The sequence below is a fragment of the Antechinus flavipes genome, chromosome 1 (genome assembly GCF_016432865.1).
Source record: "Antechinus flavipes isolate AdamAnt ecotype Samford, QLD, Australia chromosome 1, AdamAnt_v2, whole genome shotgun sequence".
NCBI lineage: Eukaryota > Metazoa > Chordata > Mammalia > Dasyuromorphia > Dasyuridae > Antechinus > Antechinus flavipes.
Window position 1 is genome coordinate 656763842 of NC_067398.1, and position 23278 is coordinate 656787119.

At 49.1% G+C, this 23278-nt stretch overlaps 2 protein-coding genes across 5 annotated transcripts; both read right to left on the reverse strand.

The window, feature by feature from the left end:
* Window positions 1-4056: 4056 nt before the first annotated feature.
* Window positions 4057-7174, reverse strand: PTGER1 (prostaglandin E receptor 1). The gene is given in 4 exon segments (XM_051971712.1): window positions 4057-4623; window positions 5181-6081; window positions 6927-7009; window positions 7011-7174. Coding segments are annotated over 4 exon segments (1326 nt in total). The 5' UTR covers window positions 7104-7174; the 3' UTR covers window positions 4057-4374.
* A 408-nt stretch (window positions 7175-7582) lies between these two features.
* On the reverse strand, window positions 7583-21025 carry GIPC1 (GIPC PDZ domain containing family member 1). 4 transcript variants are annotated; one of them, XM_051971721.1, is made up of 9 exons: window positions 20914-20994; window positions 19873-19992; window positions 19624-19771; window positions 16656-16976; window positions 14256-14441; window positions 13789-13969; window positions 11533-11645; window positions 11281-11362; window positions 7583-11155 (listed from the first exon to the last, which is right to left on the reverse strand). In XM_051971721.1, exons 4-9 carry the CDS (start codon window positions 16941-16943, stop codon window positions 11004-11006), a joined length of 1002 nt encoding a protein of 333 aa, XP_051827681.1. In that variant the 5' UTR covers window positions 16944-16976; window positions 19624-19771; window positions 19873-19992; window positions 20914-20994; the 3' UTR covers window positions 7583-11003. The 4 variants fall into 4 exon arrangements, with proteins under 4 accessions (XP_051827681.1, XP_051827680.1, XP_051827682.1 ...); XM_051971720.1 differs by having other exon boundaries at window positions 19617-19771; XM_051971722.1 differs by lacking the exon at window positions 19624-19771.
* Window positions 21026-23278: the final 2253 nt, after the last annotated feature.

Genomic DNA, 23278 nt, shown 5'->3' on the forward strand with positions numbered 1-23278 from the left:
ACTGTGGATACAAAAATAGGTAAAAGCTCCTAGCCCTCAATCTAATGGGTGTATATATGTGCAAAGAAAACTATATGCAGGATAAATAAAAAACAATCAAAAGGGGTGGGGGGAGATACTGGAATGAAGAAGGGTTAGGGAAGCTACGGGGAAGAAGGTAGAGTTTCGGTTGGGACTCAAAGGAAGTCAGGTCAGTAGTAGAAGTGGAGGAGGGAGAGCATTCCCAGCAGAGAAAATGCCCAGAGTGCTGCTTCACAGAGAAGCCAGGAGGGAGAGTCACTGGATCCAAGAATACCTGTTGGGGAGTAAGGTGCAAGAAAATTGGAAAGACAAGAAGGGGCTGAGAACTCCTAACAGAGCATTGTCTTCATTCTTTCTCAGGGACTCCTGAGTCCTATTCCGAGCATGCCCAGAACCTTCCTTCCAAACACAGCTCAGGGACCATCTTCATTCAATCTCCTCCCCCCTTCCCCATGTTAGTGCTTTTCCTTTGAATTATTTTGTACTTCTAATGAATCTCCTCCAAATAAATATAACAATAGTTGACATTTACATTACGCTTTAAAGTTTGTACATTTTAAAATCTCACTCTGAGAGATAAGTGCTATTATCTCTATTTTATGGATGAAGAAATTGAGACAGAGGTAAGTGACTTGCCTAGCTAGGGTCTTCACAGCTAAGTGGCTGAGTCTAGAGGACTTCTGCTGAGCCACCTAGCTGTTTCTGAGTAGAATATAAACTCCTCGAGGGCAAGGATTGTTGTTTGCCTGCCTCTCTCTTTTCTTTCTCCCTTTCTTTCACCCTTCCTTTCTCTCCCTTTTTTCTTTCCTCCCTTCTCCCTTCCTTCCTTCCCTCCCTTCTCTCTGTCCACATAGGGTACCATACCCTTACCTAGGAGATGCTCTTGAAAGCTTTTTCTTTCTTTTGGATCTCTGCATCCTCTTGATATCTTGGAGTTTACTGGCTAGATTTCTTTCTTAATGACCCATGCCTTAAACCAAAACCACTCTGATTCTCATTGATTGGCCACCCCAGGCCAAGCCTCGTTTGATTATTATTTGGGTCCTGATTTAAGTCAACCAGATTGAAGATAAGTAGCAATCATTTCTTCTTTGACCAGAGCCCTGAGAGTCTTCCCCTCTCAGATTTATTTATTTAGATTGGGGTTTTTTTTGGATTTAGGTGAAAGGAGATTCTTTGCTTCTATTGCTACCTAGCCTCAATCACTGAATGGGTGCGGCCTCAGTCAAACTGAAATCTGTTGAAGACCTTAGCTTAAAAAGGCCAAGGTTTCCCACTGCATTCAGGGCCATCTCCAGTCCTCCTGATCTGTAACTGGCCTCTGAACCTAGATGGCTCTAGAGGGAAAATTGAGGCAGGTGACCTTGCCCAGCTCACCCTCGCTACAATCCAGTTCACTAGCTTGTCATGTAATCATCTCCCTGATGTCATGATCCTCTTCAAGAAGAAGGACTAACAACACCAGTCACTAGAACCTAGCACCTAATAAGAAATACCTAGGTGGTCCACTGAATAGAATGCTGGGTCCGGTGTCAGGAAGACCTGTGTGAAAATCCAGACTCAGCTACTGACCTGTGTGTGCCCCTGAGTAAGTCACTTTGATTTAATCTACTGCAGAGGAAATGGCAAACCACTACATTACCTCTGCTAAGAATATCCCATGTACAGAACTGATGTGGTATTGTCTTTGGACACAAAAAAACGCTTAATATGTGTTGTTGAAGTTAAATGAATGAGGGAATAGAGGTGTGAATGGAGAGAGGACTATGAAGCAGAGAGTTGTTGAGGTGAGGAACTCAGAAAGGCCAGAGGAAGGGAAGAGACAGTAAGGGAAGGAGTTACTAAATGGAAGGGATAAGAAGGGGGGCAGAAATTGGGAAAGGGGGGCTATAAAGGGAGAGGCCCCACATCCCAGTACTTTTTCAGTCTAGACACTCCTAATTTGCCATCTCTTAACTCTATCCTTTTCACCTCTTGCTTCAAGAAACTGCCTCTCAAAATGACTTGCAAGTTGATTGGGACAATGTCACTTTTACCTTTGTAAACCCAGTAGTACAGTACTTATCAATTCTTCTTGTTTTCATTAATCCATAATGAGAGAAGAAAGTTGTGAGGAGAGAGGCAGTGAATCCAGTGATCGATTAGAATTTAAGAACCTACTATGTGCTAACACATGAGGATACACTGATAAGTATAACAGCCCCTGCTCTGAAAGAACTTAAATTCATAAGGGGGACAACATGTGCACATGGAGGATAACTGACATTAGGGTAGGATATAGCAAATCTAGGACCAAGTGGTTTCTCCATCCCCCAACTGATGTATTCACAGAAAGCAAAGGGTAGATTACAGAGGAAATGAGGTATTAATATTAGTGAAGATGCATCTACTCCCTGTCTCTCCTTACAAAGTGCAGAAATATTTCTGTGATTGAATTGGAAGAGATGTTTAAGATTGGCTGAAATTGTTTATGTCCCTGGAGGCCTTTAAATAGCTAACCCTGCCAGTCCCTGCAAGCAGTCAATGGAGAGAGAGCTCCAGAGGAACGTTAGGGCAGAAGCAGCTTGGTGGAGCGTCCCCTTTATCTACACCAGAGGGCAGCAAGCTGAGTGTTCTCTCTTCCCCTTCCCCCACCTGACATTCTGCTTAGTAATGGAGCTACTTACTCAGAAGAAAACACCCCATCCATCAGTTTGGGAATTTATTTTAAGAGTTCAAGGAACAGTTGAAAGACAAATTCCAGGCAGACAAAGACACAGAGAGGCAGAAACTTGAGGGAGAAAGTAGTTTCGAGGAGTCGGACCAAAAGGCACTTAGAGAAGAGAGGAATCTGCAATGGGTTTCAAGGTTGAGAATTGAGATGTGGAGGGAACTCCATGGAGCAGAGAAAGGCCTTTGAATACTAGAGGCAAAAACTGCCCTGGCTGACTGTTCTTTGCCTCACTGATACTCTGTGGCTAATTTTCTCAGAGAGTTTTTTGGGGGGCATATTTGTGGAGAGCGAACCCAGGAGATTTGGGGGGGGGGGTTCATGCTACTGTTCTTAACGCGTCCTCTTCGTTAATGACCTTGCTTCCAGCTAGGATGTCTGCGGGCCAGCTGGACCCCCAGAAACCGTATAAATAGTAGCTAACCTCTGCGAACCGCAAAGTGTTGAGGCTGACACCAACAATTCACCTTATATGGGCGTTTGTTGGTACAAACGAAGTAATTTGAAGCAGGGAACCAGCGCTTAAGGAGATCTGGTAGGAAGTGACATTTGAGCTGGGTTCTAAGAGATGACAAGGAGAGAACTGTGGGGGAGGGCGGGGTTCCGGAAGAGGTTGTGGAGGAAAAGACTAAGTAGGGAGCCACGGCCAGGCTGGGAGCCCGGACTAAGGGAAAGGAGGGCAGAGGTAGTTGCTTTTTTTTTCCCTCTCAGCCTCAGACAACTTGGCCGTAGAGCAGGCTGGGAAGAGCTCTGAGGGGTGGGCCAGCTCAGCGAAGTTGTGCGCATGCTCGAAGGCGGCCGCGGCTGCTCTTCCCTCCCCCTTCGCCCTCCCTTTCTTTTCTTTCCCCCCTTCTCGGTCTGGGGTTGAGGCGGCCTCTGGCTCGCTGTCGTCCGCCCCACCCCTCCTGTTGGATGTAGATCCTGGGCCGTGATCCCTGGGGCTGCGGTTCAACCAGTACTGGGACGGGGGTGGGGTGGGAGTAGGGAGGGAGTTATGGGGTTGGGCGACCCGGCCCTCGACTCCCGCTGTAGGCTCCGGCGGCTCGTGTGTCTGCTGCCCTCCTGTGGCCCCAGCTGGGAAAACAGGCCCCTCGTGGCGGCGCTGAGGACGCCTCTGCCTCCACCTTGTGGCCGGAGCCGTCACTGCCCCTTCCTGCTCCTCCGCCCCTCCCTGCCTTTCCCGGTCCTCGGCCCGCCGGTGCTCTGAACGGGGCGAGGCGCATGTTGTCAGAGGCTGGAGGGGACCTCCCAGGCCATGGCTGTCCGTGCCCTGAGTTCCCCGACGGCTGGGAGGTGAACTTCATAGCGGCAGGGACACACACGTGGAATATGCAAAATATCTTTATTTCCCTTGGGCTCCGCCCCGCGGACCGCCCTTACCCCATCTCCCTCCGGGCAGTGCCTGGAAGCCCCGGGTCAGCACCAGGCGAAAGTTGGAGTTACTCCCTCCCGGCTCTAGCTCGTTGCCCTCCTGCCCTTCCTTTGTCTCCCCTCTCCCATCTGGGCAGCTTAAGAGTTGAGCCCCTCTTCCAGGTTCCCCGTTTCCCCTCGGTCTCTCTTAGCTGACCCTCCAGGCTCCACGGTGCCTCTCAGTCGCGCTTGCACGATGCGGCCTGGCCTGGGACCCCGGCGCCCCCAAGGCCCTACACGCGGCCGATGGTGCTGCGCTGCGAGGTGCGCAAGGAGCTCGCGTCCCAGGCTCCCCGGGGCAGGCCCTTGGCCTCATGCCAGGGCGGGAACAGGCGCAGCAGCTGGCGCAGCACAGCTTGGCGCAGCAGGATGTAGACCCAGGGGTCCAAGATCTGATTCCAGGAGGCCAAACGAACAGCCAGGAAGAGCAGGCGCTGCAAGGAGCCTGAGCTCCAGCCTCCCAGAGCAAGCACCACCAACACCTGGGCGGAAGGAAGGCGACAGACAAGGGGGAAGACGTAAAGTCCTATTTCTTTTGGGATCCGCAGGGTCATGGCGCATTTTTTTTAACCTTATGTGATATAGAAAAGTACCTTATGAGACAGTGTATGATTATCGCCATTTTGCAGATAAGGGAATTAAGGCTCCGTGAGTTTAGATCACTTCTATCTCACGCATCTTTTAGGGAGCCAGAATCAGATGGGCAGGGGCCGGGAGGGAGGAGCCCAATGTCCAAACTGGGGAAAAGGAGCTTGGGGCTGGTAAGGGAAAGACCTAGGCTGGGATTCTGAAGGATGGGGAATCACAAGTTGGGATGTCCCTGGGGCTGAGAGGCTCAGGAATCTCAGGGAAGGCATTTGGAGCAGTGATCTGGAAAGGAGAATGGGATGAAATCACAGGATGCTGATTTAGGAGGCCATGGAACTCATAGGAGTAAATGTCCAAGGGTTTCTCCAGGAGTCCTTGGAGGAGTTTATCTACTCAGACATCCATTTGTCCAAGAAAACCAAGGGGTCTGCCCAGAAATACATCCACTCACCAGTAAAGGGCTCCAGCAGATGCAGGATACCACCATGATGCCCACCAGCTGGCCAACCATCTCCACATCATGGGCCCGAGCTCGGCGTGGGGCAGGAGAAGAGTAGGAGGAGAAGGAAGATGAAGCTGAAGAGGATAAGGAACCGCCAATGCCGCTACGGGCCACTCTGCGGCTGCTCCCCTGGCGCCGCCGCCAACGTGCTCGGACTAACGATAGTCCGCTGAACATGTTGCACACCAGGGCAGCTAGTAGAGAGGCCAGGCCAAGGCCAGAGAAGAGCATCGCCAAGATGGCTTCACCCCAGCCCCTTGGTTGGGCCAGCCCGATGAAGCACCAAGTTCCTGGGTACTGCAGCTCATAGCGCCCCACATGCAGCAGGGGCAGGAGAGCAATGCCTAAGGCAATGCCCCAAAGTACCCCGAGTGCCAGGCGGGCTCGGGCAGCTGAGACCAGGCTGGCATGGAGCAGGGGGCGGGTCACTCCTACGCAACGCTCAACTGCCATCCCACAGCCCAGCAACAGTGGGCACAGGCCAAAAAAGACCATACAAGCCCCCATGAATTGGCAGGCAGGGCCAGCGGGAGCCAGACCTGTGGCATAGAGCCGCAGGACCAGGGCTCCTGGAATCACATGGCCAGCAAAGTCTGTGGCCACTAAGCCGGTGGCAAAGAGCAGGAAGGGGGCCCGAGAACGGCGGCGGCGGAATCGGATAAAGGCGCGGGCGAGGATGGCCAAAGCCAGGACATTAGAGACAGCACCTAGTGTCATGGAGAAGATGGGCATCGCTGGGGATGGGGCTGGCTGGGTTTCTGAGCTGTTGGTCTCTGGGCATGTTGAGTTCTCCCCTTGCCAGCTGAAGTTGTACAATGGGCAAAGGGACATGTCAGGTGGTAGTGGATGTCTGAGCAAGAGGAAAAAAAAGAGGGAAAGGAAATGATAGCTAAACAGGGAGGCTGGTTCCCTTTGCTGTCCCCATCCAATTGCTTCTATTCTTTGTCTCTCTATACTCCGTCATCCCAGTATCCCTCCAATTCTGCATCCTTTCTTGCACAGCACACCCTCCCAGCCCTCTCCCTGCCTCCTGAGTCTTCACCTCTCTACATTATTCCCCCCCTACTCCCAAGCCCCACCCAATTACATTATCCACTCTTCCCATCATTCCTACCCTTATTCAGGGCTCTTGAACCCCAAAGACTGTGGCAGCTTTGCTTCATCCCCTTTCAGAGACCTTTGGCCTGGATCTGAACCCAAGTATCCTTGGGACTGGGAGGAGAGAGAAAAGGGTAGAGGGAGCTGATTCAGATATACAAAAGAAGTAGGTGGTAGGTGCAGGGGCAATGGAATGGGAGAGACAGGACTGGGGGGACAGATGAAGTTGGGTGGAAAGAATAGGACAGAAAGGAGACGATACAGAATGGGCAGCCAAGAACCAACAGACGGTTCAATCGGAGATTAGTGGGACAAACAAGAAGGCAACAGGATAGGGAATAGAGGGGAGGATCAGATACAAGTTGGGGGATAGAAAAGCTAGGAGGAGTAGACATGGAGAAACGGTGCCGGGAGACAAAGGTGGATGGCACAATAGACTGGGGGTAGACAGAGCAGAGGGCATAGAAGGGTTCTCAGGGCTCTGAACTCTCCCAGGCAGCCCCACCCTGAGCCCCTCAAAACACTGCTCTCTGTATCTCCCAGTTAGTATAAGCTGGGAACCCAGACTCCTGGGTCCAATCCACTCAAGCCTTTTACCTGATGCTTCTCCTGTGGCCCCGGGTCCCCGGGACCCATCCCTCCGGGCTTTGATCGGCAGCAGTACTCCTTCCCAGTCTCAGCGCCCAGCTGTACTCTCCCCAAGGCCAGTAGCTCTCCAGGGCCCCGGCTCACTGAGCTCAGGGGGGCGGCTCCTTTGCTCCCTCCCGCCCCCATCCCGCCTCCAGCAGCCTAGAGCCGCTCCTCCTGCACCACCCTAACCCCCTATCACCCCTCATCCCTCCCCCCAACCTGAATGAAGTCTCCTAGACCTCCAAGCCCTGATCCTATTAACAAGAAGATATCCCCTCCTCTTCTTTAATATGACATTACCCAGCTTTCTTCCTGGGAGCCAGGGTCCACGAGGAGGTCCCTAGTTTCTAGGTAGATGAAAGGTGGGGCCTTGGCAGAAACAGGAGTAGGAAGAACCTTGGGAATGCTGTTGGCACTGCCACAGCCCCCTCCTCCCAGGCCTAGGGCTGCCAGGGCCGCTTATTGGCAGCCACTTTTCTCTGGCAATCTGGGAGCCCTCTCCTAGATCTGAGTCCAACTCATCCAGTGAGACAGACCCAGAAATGGAGGGAAAATAGACCTTTACTACCTGGTCCCACTAGTTTGTGACCATTGGGTCAAGATGAACAATTATCATGACTCAATTAGAGCAGGTTGAAGTTTACCAAATGCTTTCCCCACAACAACCCTGTGAGGTAGGCAATGCAAAGATTATTCTTTACAGATAGGGAAACTGAGGCTCCAAGGGGGTAGATTTGCCTGTGGCCATAGAGCTATTCAGTAATTGAACTGTCCCCAATACCAGTTCTTTTCCCACTGTACCACACTCAAGGCATCCCTTCTTGCCACCTGTTCTTTTAGGGTGGGTGGGTGGGGGGAGTCTGACCTTCTGTCCCCATCGTCTCCCCTCCACTAGACCTACAAAGAAAGCCTAGAGCGCTTCACAGAATCGAGTTTAAAGCTGACCATCTAAATCAACCCAACCCCGATCGAGAGGAAACTGAGCCATCCTCCACCCCTCCCTAGTTCTTTACCCCCCATTCTCAGGCATGGGGCCCTCATGCTTTTCTCATTAATAACAATAATAATGCTGAGAAAATCCAAACACTGGAAAATGTGAGTCTCAGATACACATTCCCCTTTTCTCTCCCCACTGCAGCCCTCTCTCTGGGGCTCCAGGCAGCAGGGCATCCCAGGTGAGAGGACTCCTTCCCAGCTTCTTGTACCACCCTGTTGCCCGACTTCTCAGTGACACTAAAGGCTTTAGAGCTGGGATCTCAGAAATGATGTAGTTCAAATCTCTTATTTCCAACAGGCAGATTCAGGGCAGAGAAGTTAGGTGAGCCTCTCATGGTCACAAAGTATAACTAAGTAAGGATTCAAACTCATCTCTTCATCCCAAATCCAGCCCCACTGCCTATGGTGCTGAGCTCTCTCCTGCTCCAAACAGTTCGTGGACAGGCAAGGACTCTCAGGGAATCCTGGCTTGTGAACAAGACGCTGCTGAGCCGACCCTGTTCGAGGATAGGGACACCAAGCAAGGCATATCGATGCCAGGAATGGAGAGGGCAGGCAGCTTGGGGGACATAAACTCTGAAACGAGTTGAGGAGAGGGAGGCAATGTTCTCTCCATGGGTGGGGGGGAGGAATGGATAGATTGGAGACAGCTCCCCTCATTCTTTTATTTATGTCAGGCTTAGGCTGGAGGCGGATCCCCAAGAACATGTAATCCCCTAGGAGGCCGAAGCTGGGATAAGGACAAAGGGTGGGCTGGGAAGGGGACCCAAGAGTCCTGCCTCCCTGCAACAACTTCTCTCTCCTCCCTCTTAAAGCCCATCCTACTTCTCAGCAATTCTAGACCCCCTAAGACCCATACACTCCTCCCCCCTCTTACTCAGACAAAGTGCATGATGAGACCAAGAGTCATCCAGATACAAAATGGAAGACACATCCCAGATCCAGAACCACTTCTCTTCCCCATTCCCCAGGAGAAGCTATGGAACCATCTACCCAGCCAGTTCTTCCCCCCACCTCTCCAATTCACTTTATGTTCCTACTTGGAACTCTAGGGGTCAAAACTGGTTTTTCTAATTTCTCCCCCACCAACCAACAGATGCCCATTTCCCTGAGGACCCCCTCCCCCTTCCCAGGTATAAAGAGCTGACTGTCAAAACAATGGTGTCGGATTTATGTCAATCTCCCTGCATCTTCCTCCATCAGCTTGGTCCAAGGCCTGAGGGGTCTGGACTCAGGGCAGAGTTCTGGCTTCCAGTCCCTCTGTTCCTTCAGGGTCCAGTCATGGGTGCTTGGTGATCCTCCTCTCAAAGGCTGGTAAGATTGCCTTTAGGATATGCCTGGCCCTGGGAAGAAACTGAGGCCCAGAGCCAGGCTTCTAGGAACCACAGGATTTGGATTCAGAAAGAGTCAGAACTAACTAGTCCAGCTGCATCATCTTACAGAAGGATAAACTGAGGCTAAGTGGAAGCAATCTTAGTCACTCATCAAGTATATGCTGATGCTGGAACTTGCCCAAAGAGACCATCCTGAGGAGGGTTTCAGGTTTCTTTCCCCCAGATTCCATCTAGCCTATTCACCTGTGTCATTTCAGGGACTGCACTTGGGAACTTAGATGTTCCTACTAAGAATGCTGAATTGAATCAACAGATATGACTTCCAGTCCCCACCTCCTCACTCCTCTTCCCCGGTCAACTATAAAATGGGAAAGTTATCTCTGCATGGGTCCTTCTGAGGATTGTTTTGGAAGATATTTTCTAAACTGAAACACAAAAATGTGTTACTCCTGATGGGACAAGGCCCCTGCTATGGGCCTAGTGTCTGGAGACAGAGGGTCCCAGATAGGCTTGAGAGGTCAGGGGGAGCCCAAGGTCACTGCCTCTTCAGGAAGTGTGAAGAAACTCTGAAAGGGACCTTGGAGACCACTGAAATACAACCTCAACTTGCACAAGAAGAAAAGAAGGCCCAGAGAGGGGAAAGGACCACCAAACTAATGGCCCAGTAAAGACTCAGGCAGACTTTCAGGACAGCTGAAAACTTCCCTTGCTGAGAAGTCTGGAGGGAGGGCCTGGGCACTAATCAGGCAGAACAGTGGGCGGGAGGAGTCAGGGGAGGCTGGGCCAAGGTCTCCTAATTCAATTTAGGGCACAGGGGGGATGGATTTCAGTCTACACATTCTTTCCCAGCTCAAGCTCAGCCCCCCACCCCTTAGGCCACGCAGCTCAGCTCCACTCAAGAGATCTCTTTATGTTAAAGATAACTCAAATATAAAACCCCCAGTCAAGGCCTGCCCCACCCCCTCAAAGTCAGTAAAGGCAGTTGGGGACCCATGGGGACACCTAAGGGAAGTCAGTCCTAGGACAGGGGATGGGTTCACAGCAGTCAAGTTCAAAAACAGAGGTAACAGGGCTGGGGAGACTCAGTGGTGATGGTGACCTTATTGCTGGAGTGAGAGCTGGGGAGAGGGGAGGAAAAAGTGGCTGCCTGGTCACCACTCCCCTCCCCTGCGTCAGGGAAACCGGCAGAGGTCACAGCCTCCCCCCTGAAACAGAGCTGGGCGCCCCAGGGAAAGGAGTGGGGCCAGTTTGGCAGCTGATGTGGAAAAGTCGAGGCGGGAAGAAGGGGGCGGCTTACCAACTCTCCCTCCCCCAATCTAGACACTGAGGTAGGTGGGAAAGGAAGGAGGGGGGCTCCCTGGGGACCCCAGCCAGGCTGAGGGAGGGGCTGTACCGATTGGATGGAGAGCACTGAGGGTCAGGCGTGCTCCCTCCTACTCTGGCTGTGTGGAGAATGTTGGATTCCAGTGGTGGTAATGGTGGTGAGGGCCTGGGGGCCTGGATCCAGATTCAGCCCCTCTCTCTAACCCCTCCTTCCTCTCTCTCTAGGCCCCCAAACAAAGACCTCTTCAATGCTCTCTTCCCTAAACAGCAACGATGGCGCTGGGAGGAGCCCCTGGTGTCTGGTCTCCCAGACTTTTTGCTTCCAAGGCCCCATGGCCTGGCTCATGTTAACTCTGTCCCACATTTCCTCGGAGTCAGTCCAATCTGAGTCCTAGTAGCGCCCAACTTTGGCATCTCCAATCGCTCCCCAAACATCGAAGACAAACTCATCAGGAAAGGCGAAGTCACCTAGTCGTTCATCTAGTGCCTCTGCCAGCTCATCTGGGTTCCGCTTGTCCCTGCCCAGCTCTACCATGGTGGCAGCTGCTCAAAGGAAAGAATGGGTCCAAAGCTCAGATCCTCCATTCCTAAGTCCTCCCGACCCCCTCTAAACACCAGCCCAGTTCCTGCCACCCCTCAGTCCCACATCCCCGTCTAAAGAACCTCACCCAGCTCGGTGTCCCGGATGCCCATGTAACTCTCCAGCAGGTCATCCACCTTCTCGATGGCCTTCTCCTCGAATGCTGAAGGCTGGGGCAGAAAACAATTCAATTCAACCCAATTTACTTTAATTACTTACTCTGTATATGATCCATATACACAAAATACTGCAAAGCAGGATGACAGGGCAGGGGGAGATGTGGGCCAGGGAACAAAAGGCAGGGGAAAGGGAAGATGGAGCCAGCAGCATGACCACTTACCAATTCCTCCACTGTAGCTGGACCCCGGGAACGGAGTCGAAGGGTCCCCCTGCCAGTGCCAAGTTGGGGTCCTGAGCCAGGGCGGGCCCCTGCTGACCTCTGACTGATCATATCTGAGATAGCAAAGAGGGGGTCAGTATCTAACATGCCCTTTGCCCCTCAAACCCTGAGTCTAAATATCCCTTCTCATCCACTGACTCTGAGCTTCCTCAGAACCTGATGGAACCCTAGGCATGAATCACCACATCCAACACCCCCCTTTCACAGATGAGGAAATTAAGGCTTACAATAGTAAAATCACATCCTCAAAGCCATAAAGCTAAAAACGAACAGTGGGCTTGGAGTCAATGTCAGATTCAAAACTAGAGCTCTTTCCACTGCCCCATCAAAATCCCAACTCCAGCTGGGGTGGAAGGGCTTTTACCTGGGGTCACAGGGACCCAGAACTGAATAAGAGCTTTCATTTGGGGGTGCTGTTGGAACTATCTAAGGTAACAAACATGAAAATGGCCCAGGCAGGATTCAAACTCAAGTCTCTGGGCCTGTAACATAAGACTCTAAACTGCCTCAAAAAACCAAACAACAACAACAAAAAAAAACCTGCCTGTTTTAAGAAGTGTCTCAGTCTCTGGTCCTCCCTCCCTTGGGTCCCCCTCCCAGGGCTGGGACAGGATCCAGGCATTCCACTGGGAATGGGGAAGGCATAGTTGGATAAGAAGGAGACTAAGAGTTGGCTGGGAGCAGGGGTTCTGTAGCTGGGAAAGGCTTCTTGAGGAGGAGGGGTAGGAAATGAAGGCGTTAGAGTCTGGGGCTCTGAGCTGGGACTAGAGCACAGAAGGTAAAGCACTGGATATGAAGGGCCTATGTCCCAGTTCTGAGGACTACTTATTAAGACCACTTTGGCCAAGTCATCACCTCCTTCTGGGACTGAGCTTTCTTTAACTGTGAAATAAAAGATGTTGGACAAGATGATTCCCAAGGTTCCCTCTAGCTCTAAAGCCTTTGCTCCTAAAAGAGAACTGAGAAAAAAAAAGGGAAAGAACTTCCAGAGCTCCAGGGAAGCAGACAAACAAAATGTCCAACCCAACCCTAAGCAGTCCCTGAAGCTAGATCCCTGAGCAGTGAAATAAAGTGGGGAGAAGGTGATGGGGAACAGGATGTCTTGCTTCTCCTCTCTCCATTCCAATATGGGAGCAGCCTCTGGCCCCTATCCAGCCTCCAACATTTCAGCCTGTGCTGGGGAAGCAGCTGGATAATGGCTGCCCTCTTCCCCTTCCCCCATCTTGGCCCAAGGCTGTGGTCCCATTCCGGAGAGGCAGCAGAGCCAAACGCAGGGGGGCTAGAGATGGCATCAGTTATGGGCGACCAAGCATCCCCAGTAGGGGCTCTCTATGACCTGGAGCCTGGAGGTGGGGCCCTCAAGGGTTTGCGAAGTCTGAGTATGACAGAATGTGTGTGTGTGAGTGAAAAAGAGGGAGCTGGAAGGTGTGGAATACTGTGGAGGAAACTGGTATGAGTCTGGAACAGGAAAGGGGAGGGGCAGGGAGATTGAAGGTATTAGCCTTAGGGAGATTTTTAGGTAAGGAATCACGGGAGGGTTTAGTGGAATTACATGGGGAGGGGTGTGTGTCCAGAAAGTTTGTAGAGACTGAGTAGAGGAGAGGATATGGGGGAAAGAGATAGAGGTCTGGTTGGGCAGGAAGACAAAGCTGGGGCCCAGGAGTTAATAGATAAGATGGGACTGGGTTGCTAGAGCAATCCCCAGGACAGGAACACACCAGGGGGTGGCGGGTGCTGCCACCTGAAACCAGTGCTGGGGGGAGGGTCATATGACGCAGAAATTGGGGGGGAAGGAGTGGGGAGAGAAATTTCCCCCTGAGGGGTGGGTCACAGGCTGGTGCCCGTAGAGCCTGAGGCTCTACCAGAGCATGCTCCCTGGTAAGAACCTCCTCCTATGACCTGAATATAAGGGTGAGGGAACACTTGACGGCTGCTGGAGATGGGGTATGCAGGAGAAAGGGATCTCAATTCACCCTGGTAGAAGGTGGAGGATTGGCTCATGCCTCCCTCCAGTGTCCCTGGGCTTCTGTATTTCAGATCAGATAAAGATTCTGCTCTTCCCAATCTAGGCAGGAAGCCTAGGCTACTTTCTCAACCCAGATCTATGATCTAACAGTGCCTTCCTCCCACACATTCTGCCCACTTCCCAGCGCCCACCCTCTTGTAGAGTCTGTGCCTCCAGACTCTGCCCCTCACCAAAGGCTTTCCTGGGCTCTGTAAGCTTGAGGGTGAAGGTGCGGCCTCGGGGCAAGTCCTTGAGCATCTTGGCCACCTCGTAGTGCCGGCAGCCCAGCAGGTTCTGCCCGTTGATGGATTCTATCATGTCACCCACACTGATCACTTGGATCCGGTCAATGACACTCCCCTCCTTGATCCTCTGTGGAAGGAGATCTGCATTCAGCCACAGCACCATTGGTTTTTGTCAACCTGAGCCCTGGGTGTCTGCGTGTCTCTAACACTTTTCCTTTGGAGAGGGAGTGGACAATTCCCACATTCCCCTTCATTTGATAAATAAAACTGGGGATTCTGGAGATTATAGGACTTGGCTAAGGTCACACAATTAAAACCTGTTAGAATTGGTGAACTCCCACTTCAATGTTCCTTCTGTCATATTGTATAAAGGCTCATGTCAGGGATCCTCACATTGCCCTCTGCCCCTGTACCTTGATGAAGGCATAGCCAGCCCCATTGTCTGTGATGGTGAGCCCCAAGGCCTCTTCTGACTTGAACACTTCCACTTCCTTGCGCTGACCTTTGACGTGGGCAAAGATGAAATCCTCTAGCCCTATCTGGCCTCCAAGCAGCTTCTCCATGTCCACTTTGTGTGTGTTGAGAGTACAGAACATCACCTGGGAAGAGAAGCTGGCTTGAGGATGGGCAAAGGACCAGTACCCAAGTCAGCAGCTTTAGCCCCCGGGGCAAACCTTGTCCCTTGTGGGCAGGCCTCTGATGGACAGAATGGTATGTGCACTTAAATTTTTATATTCTGGGAAGAATACCTTTCCTTCTAGATCCCAAGGGAAGCTGTTCTCTAGCTTGTAATGTAGATTCTTCCCAGAATGGTCCCCAACATCTGCATGTCGTCTCAGATACAGACACAAACACCCACCACAACTCCTGTCTCCAATCTATGATTATACTCTTGGGAGTAGCTTTTCTTCTGCCTCCCTCTTAGAACATACTATTAACAAAAAGGAAGCAGCAGTTAAAAAAATCTCCTTTTAGTTCTTTTGGGTGGAGTTACTAATGCAGAAAATCAGGGGGTTCCCAAAGATACAATTTACTTAGATTGTAGCAAATCAATGATGAAATAGTTCATGCTATTCTTGTGAAAAAGACAGGAAAATGTGGGTCAAACAACATTAAAATCAGTTGGATGTAGACCCAGCTGAATGGCCAGAACCAAGAGTAACCATGAAAGATTCAATCTTAGGAGTTTGGTCTAAGCATCCACACATGAAAGATGAAATGGAGGAAGACTTCTATTGTATTGAATGACATGGATTGAATGTGGCTATTTGTATGTATATCAAGGACAGTACAAATGGATGATGAACTAGGTCCTGAATTAAGCAAGAGAACAACATATTAGAATGCCTTCAGGAAAATGCAAATGATCCTAAGGCCCATCTTCCAAACACCCATTTCCTAACAGTGTTGTTATATGGATGCAAGATATGGGATACAATTATCTCTAAAGAACTGAAATGATCACACAGACTGAATAGGAGACCTAGAGATGAGACTGTAATGTATAGCCAATGAAGAATGTCCAAGAACAGGAAGAAAACATGGTATGAAGGGAAATGATGATAAGAAGAGCTAGGCTGGTTACAGGGTGAGAACAAGGAGGACATGCCAGCAGACTGTACTCCACTGGCATCTTTTCAGTGTCAGGGGAAAATAAGGCCTCAAGTTCATTGGATGGAACCCTTGAGATGACCTTATGGGAGGGGAAGGGTAAGAACAGCACAGGATGGTTTGAGAAAACTGTTTTAAGTTTTTGAATGAGTCAATTTGGAAGGACTTCTTCAGTGGAGTGTCTGGATGAATCTGTGCTCAACTTTATGGTAGATAAATTTGTTTCAATAATTAGGGGATAAAGGCAAAGATAATATGTTTCAGTCAAACACGTAGATGACATAAAGCTAGAATGGACTGCAAGTATACTGGATGACGGATTCAGGGTCCCAAAAGACTTTGACAGGATAGAAAATTGGATTGAATCAATTAAGATAAAACTTAATAGGGATAAATATAAAGTCTTATACATGGGAACAAAAAAATCTGGTGCACAAGCAAATTGATTAGAGAGCACTTTGTCTGAAAAAGTTGGGGGTTCTGGTGGGCGGCATTAAGAAATGCAGAGCTTCCAGGAATAAAGTAATGAACCTGCTCTTCTATAGTCAAATCACATCTGGGCTTTTGTTCAGGTCTGAGCAACACGTTTTAGAAAGGCTATTGATAAGCCGAAGCTTATCCAAAGGAGAGCAACAAGGTCAAGTATCTTGAATAAAAAAATCATTAGAAGGAACTGGGCATCTTTAGCCTAGAAAAGAAAAAGGGGTAGAGGGCGAGGAGAGGTGACACACATAATAGTTGTCTTGAAATAACTGAAAAGTCTCATTGAAAAAAAGTGGAATTTTTTTTTCATTTAATTTCAGAAACCAGCTAGAAACCAGGGATGGTAGCTGCAGAGAGAGAGAAATTTAATTTTTTATAAGATGCATTCCAAAGTGGAAAGAGTGGAGCAGTGGTTACTCCTCAAGCAGAGTCTGCATGACTATCTGTTGGCATACTGAAGTGGGGATTCTTTTGCAGGTATCTATTGGACTAGATAGCTGCTGAGGCTCCTCCCAACTCTGAATTCTTTGATCTTAGCAACCAGCATTCCCATGGTCTGGGATCTAGGCCTGGGGATATGGCCCCCCCAGCTTCTGAGCTTCCCTCCAGCCCACTGTTAGGTGCTTGCCATCCAGTTCTCTCAGCCCTGTCTCCCTGTTACAACTCTATCCTGTCCTGTCCTACATCTAGGTCAGGGTCCCAGCTCCTAGCAGCCATACCTCAGCAGGGGGCAGGCGAAAAGCCTCAGCAATCTTGCTGTATAATTCTTTTACATTTGTGAAGCCTTCTATTCGACCAGTAGGGCTTCCATGGGCCAGTTGGGTGTGGAACACCAGTCGGGGCCGAAGAGATGGGGGTGGGGGAGGTAGACCCACATGAGGGCCCCCTCCCCCACCCCCACCCAGAGGCCCCGACTCCCCCACACCCAGCCCACCTCGCCCAGGCTCTGCTTCCTCATTTTCCACCAGGGGCGGTGCCTTCTTTCGTCTGCCAAGTCCCAGAGGCATGGGAGGTGATGGAGGGGGGGGCTCCCAGGAAATCTGTGGAAGGCAAAAAAGTAAACCTTTCAAGCCCAGACAGGTTAATGTAGTGGAAGTCAAGGATTTAGAAGCTGGGGAGCTGGATTTGAAATCCCAGCTCTGCTTCTTATTCCCTGGTACGACCTCAGGCATTGTCACAGGACTTCTGTGAGCCTTAATTTGCTGGTCTATGAAAGGAGATAGAACCCCAAGGTTTCTAGTGTCTCTTTCAGTTTTCAAGCTCCAATCTTATGAGTCTCCTACTCCAGGAAGGTTCCTCCGACATCAGTGACCTAAAAGAGCGTCCCTAGGATCTTCCCCCTCTTCCTATTGCTTATTGATTCCCTGTGCTTCCTTCTCAATGTCCCAACCAGTAGAGACGTCTCTACCCCCTCTTCTCAATTTGTCCTGCCCTTCTTCTAGGTTTCTGTTCATATTATCCCTCATGACTGTACAGTTTTATCTACTGAAATTGTTCCATCCAAGGCCGTTGCTCCTTGCACGAAACCTTGATTAACTCTCCAAGCTGAAAGTGATTTCACTGGATTCATATTTTTCATAATCCTTTGGGGATCCCTCATTTGTGTGGTTTAATTGCCCATGAGGAACTGTAGTATAGTGGAATGAGAGTCTGGTTTGAAATTGCAGGACATGAATTTGAATCTCATCTCTGACACTATCCGTGAGACCTTGGATAAGGCTTGTCCAGGCTAAACAACTAAGGAGACTGTTCTCAGATTCTCTTTACCTCAATCTTCTGATCTGTAAAAAGAGGAGGTTGTATTAGACAAGCTAGGTAGGGTCTCCTCTAGTTCAAAATCTACAATCTCAGGGTTGCAAATTTACTGATGCAGGGTCTGTGTCATATTTGTATACACAGGGATTTTACACATTCGGAGGTTAATATTGATTTCTTGAATGTATGTCCTTTTAAAACAAATGAAGCCTCAACTCAAATCAATTCCATAAACATATATTATATCAAATTTGTGATTTACCATATTATCTGCTGGGAAGATGTAAAGTTTCAATAAGAAAGTCCTTTCTCTCATGCTGTTTATGGCATAGTAGAGAGATAAAGCACAAAGATTGAGTATAATACACTACACTAAATCAGAATATAATAACAAACTAAATCAGAAATATGAAAAAACAAAGGGTACTAAGTAAGGTAGCAAGGAAAAAAGTTATTCCAGGGATAAGACAAGTTTTCCTGGAGGATGTTAACTAGAGTTGAATAGGTTGAGTTAGCATACAAGTGAGAAAAGTAAAGGATTCTAGGGAAAGGGAAAGGACAAAAGAAGCACTTGTATACTGCCTACTATGTGCCAGGTGTTTGTGGAGGGGAGCAGTAGAAGGCTGGAAAGGTAGAGTGGCACCAGAATATATATTATACCTTTTCTTGTATTTCCAATACCCAGAACAGTACTCTCTTACATGTAGAACACACTTGATGTTTGAATTGAACTGAAATTAAATGACTCTTCATTCATTCATCTATCAATCCATTACTGAGATCCTTGAAGCCAGGCACTGATAGGGAGATATGGGCATCAGTAGCAGTTCTGGCCCTGAGGGAGATCACTGTAGGGATGCCTCTTATCTCTAACCAGCTTGAGGTTTGAGGATAGTGTGAGCACAACTAATTCACAAAGACTCAGTAAACCTATGGTGTTCTGGCTGTGAACTCTGTAAAAGGCAGGTCAAGGACCTTATTCCTCTTCCTCTTCATTCATCAGTGCTGAATAACAGGCTTGTTGTATTCTGTCAGAGCTTTCAGCTTAGACTCCAGTAGCATAGTGGGAGTATCTCTCCCCCCTCCTCCTCCCTCTAAGCTCCCATATTTCTAAGTTTTCATTTCTCTTTCTACCAGGCATAAGGAGCCAAGCGGTCAAGCGAGAGAGGTGACAAGCATTTCAGATGTTAGGAAAAGAGCTTGTATCTGTTAGAACAGAGAACTTGGTAGGAATACACTAAAGTTCTTGGGGATTGGGGGGTGGGGTGGATATTTAGGGCATCTGGGAGGCAAAAACAGCCACTTAACATTAGGAAAACCTAGAAACACCACGAAACTTGATTTTTATTGGCTATGTGCCCATAGAATGTCTCAACTTAGATAAGCCTCAATTTCCTCATCTGTGAAATAGATATAATATTCCATCTACCTCACAGGTAAAAGGAAATATTATACAAACCTTAAAATATGATAAAAATGCGAGTCAGGGAGAAAAAATTTGGGGAGGAAGAGGTTTCTGTAAGCTTACTGGGCAAGGAGCTAGGATAAGCAAGCACCCTGCTCTGGCTCCCCATTTCATCTGGGGTGTTGTTCTGGATGGAATGAGGGCGGGCCTGGCAGCACTGATTCAACCAGACAAACCAAACCGGCTACTGGGTGTTTCCTGGGGAGAGAATGCTGGCTAGATGCCTGCCCTACTCAGGGATATTCAATGTCCCTCAATCTCCCACCTTTAAGCTGTTCTCCCAACACCCAGGATACTTGGGTCTCCAGGGAACTACCTCATCTTTCTAATTCAGGTTTAGTTAATAAGGCCCCATTTCTACAGTGTTTCTGGTTGCCAAAACCCTTAGTGTAATTGATATTATATCCATTTTACAAATGAAGAAATTAAGGTTCAGAGAAGAAAAGTGATTTCTACACACAGCTCACAAATAGCAAAGTAAGATTGCAAATACAGGTCTCTCCAACTCCAAATTCAAGGCCTGCATAGCTTATTCTACATGAGACTTTTGAGTCCGCGGCAGGGTAGGGAAATCTCAGGGCACTCTTTTTCAGGAAATCAGCACCAGCAACTTCCCTAAAACAAAAGATGAGGTGGAGGTGGTGAAACCTGTAGCAGGTGACCACCCCACCCATTAGGGACAATTCGAGCATGAGAAAACTGGAGTCCTGACTCACAGGGGGCAGTCACAGGAGCTCCAAGGGGAGGGGCTCAGCCATCACAGCCACACCTCTCCACCCTGGGCTGAGGATACTCTCCATGAATCCTCCTATGCAGTCAGCTCTGGGTGGAAAAGCCTGAAAACCAGAACCAAATTCACTCCCTATATCATCAGGTCCTGTCTGGAGAGGATAAAACCCCAGGTTTAAGGGAGCCTTAGTGGGGATGCAGGGAAAAGGAAGGCCAGGATATGGGGGCTCCAAAGGGGAGCCCAGCACCATCTCCTTGACCCCCTTCCCGTGAATCTGTAAAGCCAACCTAGGACTTGAGGTTTCCGGTCCTAGCACCTGTCCCACCCCCTTCCCACCTCCTCTCGGGATCTCTTAAGCCTCTACTCTCCACACTGGCCCCCTTAATCACTCCAAACTCTGGGGACCTAGCCGGCCTCTCAGCTACCTGGCGCTACATGATTTTGGGGAATGTGTTCCCAGATGCTCTCTAGGCCTCGGGCCTTTGTGTCCAGTGCCACAGCGCGTCCGCACTCCACGTTGGGACAAGCCCCACGCCCCCATCCATCCCTGCCTTCCCGCGTGCCCCTGGCAGTCGTGGCCACTCCAGGTACCCACTCTTGCGCCGCCTGTGTTCCCGTGCCCCTCACTGACCAATGCTCGGTGCACTGGGTGCCAACCTCCTTATGCTTCCGTGTCCGTGGGCCTGTCCCCACTCCTGTCCTTTACAGTCCCGTGTCCCAATGTGTCACGGCTAGTCTGGATCCCCATCTCAAGGATACTTGTGTTCCTCCACTGGCCCGGCCCCTCCCCGCGACCCTCCCAGCATTTCCCCCGTGTCTGTGCCCTCAAATCCATGTCGCAGGACCCGCTGCCCTCCCTCTCCGCCCCCCCTCCCCCCCGCCCCTCGCGTGCCTGAGTGTTTGAGCCCCCTGGCTTCCCAAGTCAGTCACTCCGTGTTTGTGGGTGTCCCGATCCGCGCGCGCGCTCGGGACCCGCTATCACTCCCGACCCCCGTGTGCATTAGTCCGGCCCCCAGGGGGCACTCACCTGCGGCCGCCGCCTCCGCCAGAGGATAGTCCCTCCGCAAACTCCAGCCGGCCGCTGCCGGGGCCTCCCTCTCCCGCAGCGGCGCCCAAGAGAGGGGCGGAGCTGAGTCCTGAGGAAGACCAATCGCTGACCACCTCTCAGGCCTCTAAACCAATCAACGCTCTTATAGAGTCGGGGTGGGGTCGGCGGACACATTCCAGAGGGATCCCTCCGCCTTGTCCTGCCTCTTCTTCATCCACCCCACCCCACACTCCCCCGTTCTCTGTCAGCATGAAGCAGTCCTACCTCTCCAAGTCACGATGGACTATACCACTTAGGAGGATTCATAGGGGGAAGAAGGAAATACTCAAGAGCAGAGGCCTAAAACTCTGAGCCAATCACAAGAATGGAGAGGAAGTGTGAAACCAATCAGATCGTAGGATCTCAGAACCACGTGCTGCACCCTGGGTGTCAGTCAAAAGGGTGTCTGGAGACTGGTATCCACGGGACGGGAATCTAGTGAGTGAGGGTGGAGATGAGGGCGAGGACCCCGGAGGCAGAAAAGAACTCAGAGACCGGAAGAGGGGAGGGGAGCCCACTCTAATGACCACGCGTTAATTCTACCCCTATAGGTCCCGAACGAGGCCTCTCTTAAATAAGAATAAGCATTACTCTTTACATTTCCCCAGCGCCTTAATGTTTGCAGTTATTCTGGCTAGCGTCAGCATTTCCATTTTGCAGCTGGAGAAACTGAGGCTCCAGGAGTGAAGACATTTACCGAAGGTCGCAAGCTGGTAAATGTCAGAGCCGAGATTTTTTTTTTTTTTTAATTTTTACTATAGGGAGTCGTAAAAAGTCGGAAAATCACTCTACCAATGCAGTTTGGCAGGCCCTCAGAAACTGGAGAGTTCGTAAGAACTGCCTAAAGAGAGTTTAAGTCACTTAAGTTAGAATTAAGTCACACAGTTAGAATGTCGCCACGATGCGTCTTTGCAACCCTTAAATCACTAAATTCTTGTTGCTATTATTAATTAATAGAGATGAGGGCGAATTCCACTACATCATGCTGTGTTTTTCTAAAATAACCTCCTCCCAGCCTGGGGCTCGAGATTCAAGATTTTAGCACGGAGTCAGGAATACCTGTTTCAAATTAGTTCTTTTTTTTTTTTTTTTTAAATAAGTTTTTATTGATAGAACCCATGCCAGGGTAATTTTTTACAGCATTATCCCTTGCACTCACTTCTGTTCCAATTTTTCCCCTCCCTCCCTCCACCCTCTTCCCCAAATGGCAAGCAGTCCTTTACATGTTGAATAGGTTACCGTATATCCTAGATACAATATAATGTTAGGTCATGAACCCATTTTGACCTTATCTTGGTGTACGGTGTTAAGTGTGGGTCAATGCCTAGTTTCTGCCATACTAATTTCCAATTTTCCCAGCAATTTTTGTCAAATAGTGCATTCTTATCCCAGAAACTGGGGTCTTTGGGTTTGTCAAACACTATATTATTAAAGTTATTGGCTGTTTTGTCCTTTGAACCTAACCTATTCCATTGATCAACTAGTCTATTTCTTAGCCAATACCAGATGGTTTTAGTAACTGCTGCTTTATAATATAATTTTAGATCTGGTACAGCTAGGCCACCTTCATTTGATTTTTTTTTTCCATTAATTCCCTTGAAATCCTTGACTTTTTGTTTTTCCATATGAACTTTGTTGTTATTTTTTCTAGTTCATCAAAGTAGTTTTTTGGGAGTCTGATTGGTATAGCGCTAAATAAATAGATTAATTTAGGTAGTATTGTCATCTTTATTATATTTGCTCACTCAATCCAAGAGCATTTAATATTTTTCCAGTTGGTTAGATCAGACTTAATTTATGTGGAAAGTGTTTTGTAGTTTTGCTCATAAAGTTTCTGATTTTCCCTTGGCAGATAGATTCCTAAATATTTTATACAACCAGTAGTTACTTTAAATGGAATTTCTTTTTGTAACTCTGTTGGGTTTTGTTAGTGATATATAAGAATGCTGATGACTTATGTGGGTTTATTTTGTATCTTGCAACTTTGCTGAAGGTGTGGATTGTTTCTAATAACTTTTTAATAGAGTCTCTGGGGTTCTCTAAGTATACCATCATATCATCAGCAAAGAGTGATAATTTGGTTTCCTCATTGTCTATTCTTATTCCTTTAATCTCTTTCTCAACTCATTGCCAAAGCTAGCATTTCTAATACAATATTAAATAGTAACGGTGATAGTGGGCAACCTTGTTTCACTCCTGATCTTATTGGGAATGGTTGCAGTTACAAATTAGTTCTTAGACACTTAGTTTAGCAGTGTGATCCTGAGCAAGTCATATACCTGCGCCTGCTTCAGTTTCCTCAACT